We start from the raw sequence: 16,207 nt of genomic DNA, 5'->3' as shown, positions 1-16,207 counted from the left end.
CACATGGCACATAGTCAACACCATGGATGAGTTTCTCAAGTAAATAAAAATAACTTTTTGTATTATACAGGAAACAACTAGTTTTTTGTTTTTTTGTTTTGTTTTGTTTTGTTTTTTTTGCTGTTGTTCTGTTTTTAAACCAAAGGCCATGTTTTCTCCTTCTTCCAGGCACAAGGCCCATGTTTCCCTTTCTCACTAAATAAATTTACTGAGTGCAGCCAAAGTCATCCTTCTGATCCAGGATTTGTAACTAAGGTATTATGCTTCATTCTCTACACACACACACACACACACACACACACACACACACACACACACACACACTAATCTAATAGAAATGTCAATTTCCAAAATGTCCAGAGGGAAAGAGAAAACAGGAAACTAGCAATAGGGAGATGCCATGAGTACTATTTACAAATAAAGGTGATGTTGAAATCATTATTGGCAAAATGGACCATTCATAAAAAAAACACGATGTCTGGCCAGTAGTTAGGGATAGTGGCTCACGGCTGTAATTAATGCCAGCACTTGGGAGGTGAGTCAAGGGAAGTTTAAGATCAATCAATTTTTGTGAGACACATTCTTTAAATAAACAAAGTCCTGGCAGTAAGAAAATGCCTATGGTTCAAATTTAAATTCCATGTACCAGTAACTACAGCTCCCAACAGGAGAATTTTTGACAGGATGGCAACCAGAGTTTCCAAAAAAGCTACAGGAAAATACCACCACAGCTCAGAGTCAGAGCTCCAAAACTAATGTCAGGTCTTTGCTCTGCTTAAATAAACACCAATTCAGACCTTTAGAAAGGCTTTATTTCCTAAGAACTGTTGCAACAGAAGAAAAGCTTCCAACTCCAAATCTTCAAGTGTCTCGATGTCAAACAAGGGTTTCTTTTATGGGGAAGCCGGGCTGACCAGCTGAAACTCTAAGGGGGAGAATGGACAAACAACTGAGTCCACAGAAGTCATAAACGGGCGGCGGCGCCAGTTCTTAAGACGCGCTTTGGTGCTGGTTCAGACTTGGCCAAAGTGACGTGCAGGGGCTACCAGGAAGGGCAAAGCCAGAATGCCGTGTGCACAAATCAAGGTAACAAATAAACAATGAGCAACTGTGAACAATTGGTCCTTTCATAGGGAGCAGGAATCTGGTTTCAGTTGAATGATTAGAATAAAGAGTAGCTAAGAGTTAAATCTTCTGCAGGTTAGGTAAATACTGAACACAACTATTAGTTAATGAGGGATTTCTTGTTGTGGCCCTGAGCATTAATCCTTGATTTCCAGGCACCAGGCTGTGCTGAGTCAGACTTGGGTCCTGCAATCCACTCTGCCAGTTTGGCCAAAGAATTTGCAAACTGAGATTCTCACCTGCGCCCCCCTTAAATAATTGATTCATCTCATAAAGGCAACCAACAACCAGAATACACATACGCACAAAACAAAGAGTAACGACACAGGAATATGGAACTGACTTTTACAAGAATAAATTCCGAATGCTGGCATGAAAGCATCTGAGAATAAACAAGGGCTGCACGGGGAGGTGGGGGGACGACTTAGCACAAAGAGCTAAACAGAGAATTCTCAAAAGAAGAATATGAAATGGCTGAAAGATACTTAAGGAAATGCTCAACATCCTTAGTCATCAGAGAAATGCAAATCAAAATGACTCTGAGATACCACCTTACACCTGTCAGAATGGCCATGATCAAAAACACTAATGACAGTCAATGTTGGAGAGGATGCGGAGCAAAGGGAACACTCCTCCATTGTTGGTGGGAATGCAAACTTGTACAACCACTGTGGAAATCAGTATGGCGGTTTCTCAGAAAATTGGGAATCAATCTACCTCAAGACCCAGCCATACCACTCTTGGGCATATACCCAAGGAATGCTCAATCATACCAAAAAGATACATGTTCAGCTATGTTCATAGCAGCACTATTCATAATAGCCAGAACCTGGAAACAACCTAGATGCCCATCAACTAAAGAATGGATTTTAAAAAATGTGGTACATATACACAATGGGGTACTACTCAGCAGAGAAAAACAATGACAGCATGAAATTTGCAGACAAATGGATGGAACTAGAAAATATCATCCTGAGTGAGGTAACCCAAACCCAGAAGGACAAACATGGTATGTACTCACTCATAAGTGGATACTAGATATAAAGCAAAGAACAATCAGACTGTAGCCCACAGAACCAGGGAGGCTATATATAGCAAGGGAACCTAGGATGACTGTGGCTTATAATAACTTTTGTTTTTACTCAATTACTGGGAAAGCCTCAATGAAACATTTCACTATCACTATTAGGATAAGAAATTACACTCTATCAAGCTGATAATAGAAAAATAAGTAAATAAAAATGGAAAAAAAAAAAAAACCTCAGCACACTCATTTCACATTGGCTTGGAAAATCTACCCCACACACTTTCTGGTCACATGAAATAAAGTAAGAAACAGTTCAAGACTAGGGAAACAGTAAAAAATTACCTATGGGGGGAAAATTGTAGAATGCTAGTTACTAATGTAATAAACAGGCTGAATGAAAGAGTTTAGATTCCAATTGTGTTGTTTTGATGTTGTTACCGGAGCAGACCACTCTTACTAAAAGTTCTGAAATCATTTCACATACTGAAAACCAAAGCTGGGCCCGAGTGTGGCAGAGCACACCTTTAATCCCAGAGGCAGGCAAACCTCTATGAGTTTGAGGCCAGTCTAGTCTACAGAGGGAGTTCTAGGACAGCCAGGGCTACACAAAGAAACCCTGTCTTGAAAAACCAAAAAGAAAACCAAAGCTTGAAAAGACCAAAGCAGTGACTTAGTTTAAAGCCTTTTAAAAACTTACTTTGGCTTTTTACTGTTTGGGATGTGATCCACTTACCTGTCCATGATATATTATAGCTCTCCAAGGAAAGGTTTGAGTATTTTGCCATCATTTCTTCTCGAACAGGTAGACTTGTAAAAGATGAATCTGTAAGACAAAGTACATGCAGTTACGTTTCAGATCTGCTCACCAAGACTAGATGACTATTTAAAAACCAGCTTGGAGCTGGCCCGATAGCTTAGTCGGTAAAGGTGCTTGCTGCCAAGCCTGGTGACCTGAGTTTGTGTGTGTGTGTGTGTGTGTGTGTGTGTGTGTGTGTGTGTGTATGTGTGTGTGTATGCTAAAAGGGCCTGGTCAACATTCTTTTCCTAATAAAAAATGTATTTATTCCCACTCCTGGGCATAACTCATTTAGAGATTATAATACTGTAAGTCCGAGGCAGATGCCGCTCACTCAGTGCTGACTGGGGAGGGAAAAGTGGGTAGGAAAGAAAGAGCTTTTGTGACTGCCATCTGATCTTGAATGCTACAAAGTCTACACCCCCTTATTGGAAGCCCTCCTTTCCTAGCCTAGCTGACTGCTGTGAGATTTCTCATCGAACGCCCTATTCCTGAAACAAGACCGGGACCGTTTTCAGATGATCAAACACCATCCGGGTGGTGGTTATTTTCATTCATGCTATCAGTCATAGGGGAGTGACAGCAGCTGAAAAAAACAAGTACCGTGGGTCATTTTTATCCCGACGCCATTTAAGTAAGGGCAGCAGTACCTGGTATACAGGGTGTGCTGGCAAGGAGTAGCAAGTGGGGTACAAGGGATCCCTAAAAGCTAAAGGATGATAAAGTAGCTGTTTGGGCCACACTTGATGGAGTCATTGAAATTTCAGAGAAGCAGGGCTGGAGAAATGGCTCAGAGGTTAAGAGCACTGATTGCTCTTCCAGAGGTCCTGAGTTCAATCCCCAGCACCTACATGGTGGCTCACAACCATCTGTAATGAGATCTGGCACCCTCTTCTGTATACACAATAAATAAATAAATCTTTAAAAAAATATGATTGTAATTAAAAAAAACAAATATTGGGAAAAAAAGTCTCATTAAAAAAGTTTTTCAGGGGTTAGGGATTTAGCTCAGTGGTAGAGCGCTTGCCTAGAAAGCACAAAGCCCTGGGTTCGATCCTCAGCTCCACAAAAAAAAATTTCAGAGAAGCACTTATTCCTGGCATTAACTGTCGGGAGCTTGTGTCTTTCACACAAGTTCACACAAGATCTACAGAGGGTAAGGCTGACTTTGGAAACGGCATGAAGGCAAAGGTCACTGTAAGATCAGGAATGGAGACGTTTCCTTTCCTCATCTCCAAGGACCAACTATGGATGAATCTATCTGGATCAACGATAGACCCAAGAGAGGAAGGGGATTTAAAGGCTGAATGAAGTTGATCAGAATCTCAATTCCACAGCAGCTGAAAGAATAAGACAAGGAAGCCGGGAGGTGGTGGCGCACGCCTTTAATCCCAGCACTCGGGAGGCAGAGCCAGGTGGATTTCTGTGAGTTCGAGGCCAGCCTGGTCTACAGAGCAAGTTCCAGGAAAGGCGCAAAGCAACACAGAGAAACCCTGTCTCAAAAAAAAAAAAAGAAAGAAAAAAAAAGAAAAGAAAAAGAAAAAGAGAAGGAAAAACAAGGCACCTGATGCAAGATAACCTGGAGAGTTCCAGAATATACTAGCTGTTTGGCCCATTTCTAACAATTCATGTATTAAAACATACTCAGAAATTTGTGACCCTGACACTAGCTGAGGCTAACACCACATCTTCGTTAAAGCATCAATCTTTTTTTTTTAAAGATTTATTTATTATGTATACAGAAGAGGGTGCCAGATCTCATTACAGATGGTTGTGAGCCATCATGTGGGTGCTGGGAATTGAACTCAGGACCTCTAGAAGAGCAGTCAGTACTCTTAACCTCTGAGCCATCTCTCCAGCCCAAGCATCAATCTTAAATCTTACTGCTTCTACATGAGGACAGTTGGCAATGAGGGGCTGATCTAGCACGCATGTGTGCGTAAAAGAAATGGACAGGGGAAGGCTCGGACAGATGTGGTTCAGATACATCCCTGAAAGGATTAGGCTGAGTCACAAAAAGAAATAGAAAAGGAAGAGATAGAGACTGCATGTCCCAAGACAAGATGGGCCAGTGGGGCTTGTGACCGAATGTATCAAAGTATGATTGACAGTAGCTCAGGGCTTTGATGACAAGGTCTCCACTATATACCTCGGGTCTTAGAGGAAGTAGGGGAGGGGAGAAGTCACACAAATACCGAGTGATGTGCCAAGTTCAAAACCTGCATTCTTCAAAGCATTACAATCACCCTTTTCTGAATCATCTCTGGACATTTGCCACCTGGCTGTCTCTTCCAGGTAGTGGCAAAACACCAACATAAAAGAATAACAAGTAGCTGCAGAGATTAGAGGATTTTTCTTCCTCCCTCCAAGGGGAGATGGTACATGAAGATACTTATCACAGCACTGAGTGGCAACCTCACTTTCAACCTATTGTTACTTGATGGGAAAAATGAAGAGCTATTCCTAGAGGGCCTTATAATTCACAGTGATCCCACTATCAAATGAAATAAATGTTACAGTGTCTACTACTGTTTCACGCACTTCACTTTGTGCATTTTTTAAAAGCAAACTGGAAGGGGTGTAAGAAAGAAGAAATGCTAGACAATGGGGTGGGGTCTTAAGAATTGTTTCTATTTAAGTAAGGAAACACTCGTACATCTCCTGTATATGAATAACTACTTCCACTGAGCTGGGCCTGCTAGTTCAGGCCTGTCATCTTTGCAGTTACTCAGGAGGCTGAGTCAGGAGGATTGCAAATCAAAGGCCTACCTGGGCAACTCAGTAAGATACTGCCTCAAAATAACAGATTAAAAGAGGGCTGAAAAGCATGTCACTTGTGCATCACTTCCTATGCATGTGCAAAACCCTAGTTTTGACCCCCAGTATTAAAAAAATTAAAAGAAAAAAATACTCTCCAATATCTCTCTTGCATCTTCTCTAGATTCTTTACAAGTTTATTTGTATATATGTGTGCTTTTGCGACTATGTGTACCATGTGCATGCAGGAGCCTCTGGAGGCCAGAAGGGGGCGTCAGGTCCCATTGAGCATATGGGTGGTCATGAGCTGCCAGGTGGGTGCTCGGAACAAAGCGGTTCCTCTGCAAGGTCAGTACATTTCTCTTAACAGCACAGCCATCTCTGTAGGTCCTTCTCATTACATTTGAATATTTTGGACTTAACACTATGTTTTTAATGGCATCACTAGGGTAGTGCATTTGTCTAATATGAACATGACCTTTGACTGATCAATCCACAAGACTGCAAAAAAGAAGTTCTAAGTCCTTATTAAAATAAATATTATTCTTTATGTCTCATTTACTATCAATATGCATCTTTAGATTGTTTTAATAAATCTTCATTTAGCATTCTGACACACAATATTACAAATACACAATTATAAAAATACTAGCCAGGCGGTGATGCCACACGCCTGTAATCCCAGCACTTGGGAGGCAGAGGCAGGTGGATCTCTGTGAGTTTGAGGCCAGCCTGGTCTCCAAAGTGAGCTCCAGGCCAGCATCCAAAGCTGCAGAGAAACCCTGTCTTGAAAAAAACCAAAAAAGAAAATAAATAAATAAAAATACTACAACCTAGAAACAGGTAAGATATACTGGTGATAAATCTTTTGTTTTGTTTGTTTTTCAAGACAGAGTTCCTCTGTGTAGTTTTGGTGCCTGTCCTAGATCTTACTCTGTAGACCAGGCTGGCCTTGAACTCACAGAGATCCACCTGGCTCTGCCTCCCAAGTGCTGGGATTAAAGGCGTGTGCCACCAAGGTCCAGCTTACTAGTGATAAATCTTAAGTGTGAAAAATCAGTGTATTTCTTCATGGAGGTATGAAATATTTAACCACAGGACTGCAATATTATGGCTTACCTACAGCTTTAAAACACCTTATTACCAGGTAAAATCCTGCTCATGAGTAATGCATTTGGAGTTACATTTCCAGGTTCTAGGTATCTAGTATTCCTATTCCCTTTTATCACTATAGTAGAAGGAAAAGAAGTGGGGGAGCAGTGTGTGGGGATACTTGGAGTTGTGGACATATTCCAGAGTTTGTTAAGAAAATAAAGAGCTGCCAAAAAAAATGAAATGCGTTGTCTTGATGGAATCATTTAAGTCAACCTTTAAAGTCACAGACAAAGAACATTCCAGGCAGGTAACTAGTATATTTCAGATATTTTTATCTGCGGGTTTTTTTAAAACTCTAATGACAAGCACAATGTGTACTTGTACATGACCTCCTAAAGCATTTCATAATAACACTCCTCACAACCAAGCATTATTCAGAACAAAAAGTAAATGACACAAAGACTGAGAAAGTTTGGCTGAGTAGATACATCCTCAAATCCCACTCTCAATCTGGTATGGCTGCTTTTTATAATCTACAAACATTCCTGTAACCCTGTGGTCCTGTTCTGCACAGTTTATACACAAATATTTCAAAGCACAGATATCAAGCCAGCATTGACAGGTGACTAACAGCCTCCTGCCCTGGGTCTCCTTTGAGGATCTTTTTAGGAAGAAAAACTCATTGCTGAGTGGATCACTCAAGCATGGAACAAGAAACCAGCGATGGCTTGCTCCTTGCCCCTAGATAAGACAAAGGCACTGTGAGCGTTAAGATCAATTAAAATTCCCTTTCAGGTTCTTAGCTGGTGTAACTGGAAGGCCAAAAAAAAAAAAAAAAAGATTTTTATCTTGGCCTGGATGTGATGGTACACGCCTGTAACCTCAGCACTTGGGAGGTGGTGGCAGGGGATGAGGAATTCAAATTCATCCTTGGCTACACAGTGAGTCTAAGGCCAACCACAGACATGCACCATCTTTAACGACACTGTCTCTCGTTCCTATAACAACATTACAGGGATATTCTGTGACGCCTGAATGATGATGGTACCTGAAGGAGTTTATTTTTAACAAAATATCGTAAAGGGTTCTTTTCTTTCCTGTCTGTGTTAGTGTATTGTGCTGAGTTGTTCAGTCACAAGGTTGTCTATTAATGGCAATGCTGGTTATTATTGTAAAATATGAGAAGCCATAAGAAGCATAAGAATAGCTCAAGGGATTACAAGAAATAAAAGAAGTAAGCAAGAAAGAAAACCTCAGCACACATCTATTTCTGTGGAGATGTTCTTTAAAAAACAGGACCAGGAGTTAGAGGGCCAGCTCAATAGTTAAGATCACTTACTGCTCCTACAGAGAACCTGGGCTCAGTTCCTAGCACACACAGCAAGTGGCTCACAACCACCTGTAACTCGAGTTCCAAGGAATACAATGTCCCCTCTTCTGGCCTCCGCCAGCACCTAGTGGTATGTATAATCACACACAGGTAAACACATACACGTCAATTTAAAAATGGAACCAGCCGGGCCGTGGTGGCACACACCTTTAATCCCAGCAGTCAGAAGGCAGAGGCAGGCGGATCTCTGTGAGTTTGAGGCCAGCCTGGGCTACAAAGCGAGATCCAGGAAAGGAGCAAAGCTACACAGAGAAACCCTGTCTCAAAAAAACAAAACAAAAAAAAAAACAAAAAAATGGAGCCAAACACACGGGTGACCAGTTCTCGGCTACTGTTTTAATGGAATGCCTGTGGCCAGTCAAGTTTTCTCCGAAAATGCTGAGCTAATAATTTTGTTTTTTCTTCCAACAATCTCAGGTTTAGATGAAATGTCAAAAACTGGCATATCTCCCCCTGATCTATGTGAAAGTTCCACTGCCAACATGAAAAACACAGGCATTCCTGAGTGTTTCCTGGCATGGAGATACCCCACATCATCCCAGGCTGCCCTGAAATAGGGAAGTTGCCATGTCTGCATGGCCAACTCATGCCACAGGCCTGCTAAGTCTCTCTCTGATGTACATCTCTGCAGAAGGGCCAGCTCATGCCACAGGCCTGCTAAGTCTCTCTCTGATGTACATCTCTGCAGAAGGGCCAGCTCAGAAGCACATGCTGCCATCAGCTGCCGGTCCCTCCATTCTCCTTTACTGAAACAGCTCTGGTCTTACACAACATCTTCGACCTTGACTCTTGGGAACATCCAGATCTATAGTAACAGGATTAGATTTGGGACAGGCACTCTTGGCATGTCAGAGATGATACTCTGTGCTTTTCACCATATCCTATCAGACCAAACAGCACAAGGAAAACAAAATCAAAAAACAAAAAGAAAGGAAAAAGAAAACTTTTTAATAAACTACTGTAATGATTCTTCACTGACTTTTTAAGTAGAGGAACTACAGTAGGGAACTATAGTAACACTTTTTTTTTTTTTTTTTTTAGACCTATTTATTTTATGTATGAGTGCTCTATCTGCACATGCGCCTGCGTACCAAAGGAGGGCATCAATCAGATCCTTATTACAGTTGGTTGAGAGCCATGACTGTGGCTTGCTGGGAATTGAACTCAGGACGTCTGGCTCTTAACTGCTCAGCCATCTCTCCAGTCCTACCTGTAAAATTTTTTTTATAGGAAATTACTTCAAAACTTCAGGAAACAGTGCACTAATTTAATAATTAGTATCAGTCTGTACTCATGAATTTCTCTATCATTTAGAGATAATCCATTAATACAGTACTGTGGTGATACTATATTTGTAAAACGTGATTTTATTTATATATTAATAAAGTTGCCTTGGGGTCAGAGCAAGCCAGAGCAGAAGCTGGGCGGCGGCGGCGGTGGTGGTGGTGGTGGTGCACGCCTTTAATCCCAGCACTTGGGAGGCAGAGCTAGGTAGATCTCTGCGTGTTCAAGGATACAGCCAGCATGGCGACACACACCTTTAATCTCAATACCAACCGTAGAAGACCTGGAGGTCTGTACAGACAGGCAGTGACCAGGAGGTCATGTGGCTGGGTTTACAACCAATGAGAAGGCAGAACAGAAAGTCTATACAAAGAAAAAACAGACGTAGGTCTCTTGCGGAGAGGAAGGACAGCAGAAGCAGTGAAGGGTAAGGTTTTCAGCTCTTGCTCTGACCTCGTGGCTTTTAACTCTGCAATTGGATCTGTTTCCTATTTAACAAGATGGTTACATCTACATAGTACTCAGGAGATTAACGAAAGAGATCAGAAGCACCAGGCCAGCCTAGGCTCCCCAAGCAAGACCCTCCCATCAAATCGTCATTGTCGTCGTCGTCATCATCATCTATTACTATTATTTATGTGGATGCTGTTTTCCCCAGCTCTATTTTGTATGAACCCCTTAAAGTGGCTCCTGACTCATTCCGACGTAGCTCACCACTCTTTGAATACTTTACTGTTCTCTGGTGGAGATGTCCCAGGTTTACACACGTCTCCACTCATTGGAGAAACCAGCCATTTCTCCAATTTTAATAAAATGAATAGTGCCTGAAGCCAACACCTAGGTGTTAAGTATACTTACTGCCTGGAAATCAGTGGCCATGAGCCAAGCAGTGGTGGCACACATCTGCAGTCCCAGCAACTTGGGAGGCAGGCGGATCTCTGAGTTTTGAGGCCAGCCTAGTTCCAGGATAGCTAGGGCTACATAGAGAAACCCTGTCTCAAAAATCCAGAAAGAAAGAAAGAGAGAGAGAGAAAGAAAGAAAAAGAAAGAAAGGGAGGGAGGGAGGGAGGGAGGGAGGGAGGGAGGGAAAAAAAGGAGTGGACAGAGCTACTAATATGTGTATGCAAACTCACACACATACATTATTCTTGTAACATGAAGTACACCCATATATAATATGCACATTATATTCATAATACATATCTTTGTACATATGTGACACAAAGAAACAGATTTATAATCATGAATTCACAGACAACATCACAAAGGTTTTCCCCTCTCCCCATCTTTATTTTCTTCCTCCCCTAACAGAAAACCCTGCACCCAGCTTTCCTTGATAGATATCCTTATTTGATCAGTTCTTGTGTATATAACCAACAACCCCCTGCAGCTGCCACATCTGTCCCCCCACCCCACCCCACCCCAAAAGCTGCCCTCCTCACCGACTCAAGTCTCACCCTTCTGTGCTCGTCTGTCCTGGAGCATGGGTCAGAGACTACCTGTCCCCTGTTCAGCTGCCCTCATCACCTTGCTCAGCTCTGAGACCAGGGGTGAGCTTATTAATCTTTGCAGGGGCGTCTTCATTGTGTTGAACCTCCCACCCTGACCTGTCCTCTTACTTGGAAGCCATCCCTACACCATGATCTCTGTGCCTCTAGCTTCACCAGCCAGACCAGGTTAAAGATCCCTCCTGCTTCCAATCTTCCAATGGCTATAGATCCACTCAAGAAAATACAAAGAGAAAACGAGCTGAAGCAGGGTGATGGAGTACCAGGGTGAAAGTCGGCTGAGCTTATTATCTTTGTCCTTTTGACTTTTTTTCCAGAGCTGAGGACTGAACCCAGGACCTTGTGCTTGCTGGACAAGCGCTCTACCTACCACTGAGCTAAATCCCCAACCCCCCCAGTTGAGCTTATTCTTTTTTCTTTTTCTTTTTTTTGGAGACAGGGTTTCTCTGTGTAGCTTTGCGCCTTTCCTGGAACTCGCTTTGGAGACTAGGCTGGCCTCGAACTCACAGAGATCTGCCTGCCTCTGCCTCCCAAGTGCTGGGATTAAAGGCGTGTGTCACCAGCGCCCGGCGAGCTTAGTCTTAACATTTACATGACCAAATATTAGAAATTGTCCAATTAAAGATGGGCTTCTGTGGTTGGAGAGATGGCTCAGAGGTTGGGAGCACTGGCTGCTCTTCCAGAGGTCGTGAGTTCAGTTCCCAGCAACCACATGGTGGCTCACAACCATCTGTAATGAGATCTGGTTCCCCTCTTCTGGCATGAAGGTATACATGCAGGCAGAACACTGTATACATAATGAATAAATAAATCTTTAAAAAAAAAAAAAGATGGGCTTCTAATAAACCCGTTCATTTAAACAGTATAAATACCTTTTAAAAAGAGCATTCTTTATTATTATTATTATTAATTTTTATGTGCACTGGTGTTTTTGCCTGTGTAAAGGTGTCAGGTCCCCTGGAACTGTGGTTACAGGCTATCACGTGTGTTGCTGGGAATTGAACCTGTGTCCTCAGGAAGAGCTGTCTGTGCTTACTTAACTGCTGAGCCATCTCTCCAGCCCAAGTTTAAATACTTTAAAGACAAAAACTGCTAGTGTTTTCTACAAACACATTATCAGGCAAATGTGGGCACTTAAGTAAGAGTCATTCCTACAAATACTTATTACTAGGCAATGTAGGGGCTAGTTGAGAAGGGAGTCAATCAAAGCAGCATACAAGCTATATCCTTGCAAGTTAAGATGCTAGTTCCAAATGACATCACTGAAAATGTTTCAGAAATAACCCATTCCCTCAGTTTATTCCATGTGATCACACCAATAGTGACTGCAAAATATTCCTGCTTGCATAATATTCCTTTTATGAAGATATTTTTATATCTCTCATTTAATTAAAAAGGGGTGGGGGGCTGCTGAGATGACTTAGCAGGCCGTGGCACCGGATGTCAAGCCTGACAACCTGAGTTCAATCCCTAGAACCTACATAATAGAAGAAAAACAACTCTCGAGCTGTCCTCTGATGGTCACGAGCACACTGTAGTATCCAGGCAGGAGCACACATGTATGTACATACATACACAAAATAAATAAAACAATTAAAAAAAGAAGAAAAAAAAAAAACTCGGAAGTAGCCAGTCACTCACTCTTCATGCCTTCCTTACCCCTGACTTCAATCTGGGACTCAAAAGTACACGTGTCCTTCAGTTCCTACCACACTATGCTCTTGGTCAGTGGTTCCAAATCCTTGAAGGCACAACCAGTTATCTCAGAGAGAGCTGTGTCTAAGAAAACAGGCTGTGGAGTCAGACTGACTCAGCTTTCTGTTCCACCACTAAACTACGCATACTCGGGCAATTGCTTAACTGAAGCCCCAACTTCCTCTTTTGAAAAATCAGGGAAAATAAAATGTAATTCATCAGGCTACATGCTGCATACTACTGTGGCTGGCACACTTGTCTTACAGAATACAAGTATTGGAACTTATACCCAGTTTATTATTAAAATTTGCAACCAAAGTCTGCCTTCGGCAGAACACTTATCCCTAACTAGTTCAAAGAATAAACACAAAAAGCATCCAGTAAACCTGGCAGTATTTCTGCAGCAACGAATAAGATGAATCTCATTCAAATGAATACCGAATCTAGAAAGGGGTGTGTGTGTGTGTGTGTGTGTGTGTGTGTGTGTGTGTGTGTGTGTGTGTGTGTGTTGCCTACATCTATGTCTGTAGCCAGAGAGGCCAGAAGAGGGCACCAAACAGGATCCCCTGGGGCTGTAGTTAGAGATGGTTGTGAACTACCAAGTGGGTGTTAGAAATTGAACCTGGGTCATCTGGAAGAGCAGATAGTGCTCTTCATCCCTGGAAGTATGACCACTTTGAAGGTTAGCTTCACAGTAGATGCAGATGCCATGCCCTTCAAATGCCTTATTGTTTCATAACTTTCACCTGAGTGGAGGCTGGGAGGCAGTCCAATGTTCCCCTCAGTCATTCGGCACATTTATTTACAGCTTCATCTGCTTCCTAGTTTCCTCCCTTTAGAAGCCAGGTGTGTACATTAACTTCAACTGGATGCCATCAGAGTATCTAACAATAGACCCTCAGGGTCCTCTCAAGTGATTTTTAGCCTGTGTTGACTTACACAGAGAATTTCCAAAATGACTAAGCCCCAGACTGACGTCTATGCTAAATAAATCAGGTTGTTGTTGTTGTTGTTTCCTCTAGGGCAAGTCCCGAGTCTTTTTAAAGCTCTCCTATATTTCCACCTACTTCGAAGTGGAGAACCAAACTTGGAGGACTAACCCAAACTACGCTGATTCTCAAAACGGTAGTTGAGGCTGTATTTGTAGCTCCACGGTGGGGCCGCTTCGTTCCACGCAGGAGGCCCAGAGTTACACACTCAGAACTGAAGAAAGGGGGAAGGGAAGGAAGGAGAGAAAAGGGGAAGGAAAGAGAGGTGGCCTAGAAAAAGAATAAACAGTATTCAGAAGCAAAGGACGGGTGGATGAAGACAGGAGAATCAGATGTACCTAGGAAGAGCGCGGGGGAGCGGGTCATGTCCTGGACAATTATTTGTAAGTCTTCCAATGGAAAACAGATGTGGAACAAGACAATCCCGAGACTAGAGGAATTCAAAAGATTTATCCAAGTTGTGTGTGTGTATCCCTTTGATCAATTTCCTTCTTTATAGTATATTCAACCAATCTACATGCTATAAGCTCATGAAAATAATCTATAATAGTAGATGAAAACTTTCTGTAGAAGTATGTCTGGACTTCGCTCCCAGTGGGCCAGTCTTAGAACTGCTTCAGCGGTTTAGTGGTGACTTAAATGGGAGCCAGCCCTTCACAGACACGGGAATTGCACGGAGAAACCGGTTACATCATGAATCGCTTGCAACACAGAAAAGTATAAACAGGTGAGCTAAGACGGCAAAGGCAAACTCGATCTTGACTTTAGGTCATGTTTTTCACATAAATCCTTCTGTAGACATGCCTTACGCACGCAACCCAACACCCTCGCAAAATGTTTTGTTTTGATAAAGACCATGGTGTAAAGACAAGACACCGGTATCATTTTCTTATCTGGGCTTGAGTTGGCTGGGTGCGGTGATTTTTTTTTTTTTTTTTTTTCCTAAACCATCTGCTGTAAAAAACATCGTCAAAGCCAACACCTGCCAGAAGGAAAGGTGATACCAGGGCCTCGCTGTGGCCTTTAGTGAAGGGAGTTGGCCTCGGGAAATGTGGACTCAGAATGCCACAGTAGCAGAAGCCTAGTCCCCAGCATCCCCCGCACGAACCCACGTACTCTTTCTTATTAGCCTACTTGGTAGGAAAACCCGGACCCCGTCCCAGTAGCAGCTCCCGGGGTCAAACTGGGCTATACTGCGACCGGCCGGAATCACCCCTAGACCCGGCAGACCTGGAGCCTCCCCTGCTCCCACGTTTCCTCCTAGGGTAACCCGCGCCCAGCCAATGAGAGGCCAGCTCCGCTCCGCTCCGCTCCGCAGCCGCCTGCGCCCGCATCCCCGCGGCCCCAGCGCTGGGCGGCAAGGGATGTCCTCCTGCCGGAGGATCGCGGCCACTGCGCCCTTACCCGTGCGCCCAGAGCCCTCCCTGGTCTGGCCCCTGGACCCCCAGGCACCTGCGGAATCGCCTCCTGCCCGACCCGGGCGCGTCGCCGCCAGAAGGCACAGAAGGAGGAGCGGGCAGCCGGGCGCCACAAGCGCCCTCAGGCCAGTGAGCGAGCGCATGGCGCGGACGGGTCGGTCCTGGAGGTCGCTGTTGAGCCCTCGGCTTGCTGCGATCCGTCTCCGTTTGTGTCTCTGCGCACCCTTGCTGGTAACCCGGCGCCCACTGCCAGTGCCGGGGACAGGACACGCGAGAAAAAGCAGAGTGGGAGGGGCCCGACCGCCCTGGCCTCCTCCCCCTGAGACGCTCCCAGCGCACCCAGCGTTGCGCCGGCCCTTCATCAATTATGCAGTTTTCAGCCCGCTGCTGCAGGCGCGCCCGGATGTGCTGAGCAACCCCGGCGCCGCATCCTCTCCCGCCCCCACCCTCTCGGTTTGCCCAGGCTGGGGAAGCAGCTAGCTTCTCGAGCTCTCCAGGTGATGATGTCTAGCCCATCACCTCCGGGACGTGTAGCAACTCCCTACCGACTGTTCTATTGGATGGGTTCGCTTTATTTACTTTGATGAGACAGGTGAAGAAGACGGGATACTTCTGCTCCCGTACATCTTTGGATAATACAGAGGTTTATTTTTGCCAGACCGGAGGCGCTATCCAGTGGCCCTGAGCCCGGTACTTAACGTTCCTCCGAGCTTCCTATCTGTCATACACACCCTCCCCCCGCTGAAGGTTTAGCTATTTCCCTCCTGATTAAGGTTTCCAAGTCCCAAGGCCCCTTAGTGTTTCTCCTTTTGTTTGCTTACTGCAACAGTATTCCTGGCGCCAAAGAGCTCAAGAAACAAAAACTAAGTTAAAGCGATACTATGTAAACTGCAGAAGGCCATTCACCTTTGTCAAACATTGTGGAATACAATGTTATCTCTTATCCTTGAGGGACCCGAGGCTGGAATTTTTTACTCTCCCACCAAATAAACTAAGATAATTAAAAAAAAAAAAACCGATTGTTTTGCTGGTCAGGGGAGAGGGATCCTGAATTCTAACGCAGCAGCTTTGCTTAGCAGCCCTTTGTCCTTTAGGGAACCTCCACGCAGGTAACACTGCAGGA

General features: G+C 43.9%; 1 protein-coding gene across 1 annotated transcript in view; it reads right to left on the bottom strand.

The window, feature by feature from the left end:
- The window catches only part of Emb (embigin), a 45,158-nt gene extending 29,656 nt beyond the window's left edge, over positions 1 to 15,502 (bottom strand). Inside the window, exons 1-2 of the mRNA XM_036207447.1 lie at positions 15,119 to 15,502; positions 2,886 to 2,975 (exon numbers count right to left, since the gene is read on the bottom strand). Of these exons, the coding sequence (XP_036063340.1) occupies positions 2,886 to 2,975; positions 15,119 to 15,446 (418 nt within the window). The 5' untranslated portion in view covers positions 15,447 to 15,502. The remainder of the gene's footprint in view (positions 1 to 2,885; positions 2,976 to 15,118) is intronic.
- Between the last annotated feature and the right edge of the window lie 705 nt (positions 15,503 to 16,207).

Source organism: Onychomys torridus, chromosome 15 (assembly GCF_903995425.1).
Source record: "Onychomys torridus chromosome 15, mOncTor1.1, whole genome shotgun sequence".
Classification (NCBI taxonomy): domain Eukaryota; kingdom Metazoa; phylum Chordata; class Mammalia; order Rodentia; family Cricetidae; genus Onychomys; species Onychomys torridus.
The sequence above is the reverse complement of the archived record's forward strand: the minus strand, read 5'-3'. Positions and strand labels throughout refer to the sequence as shown.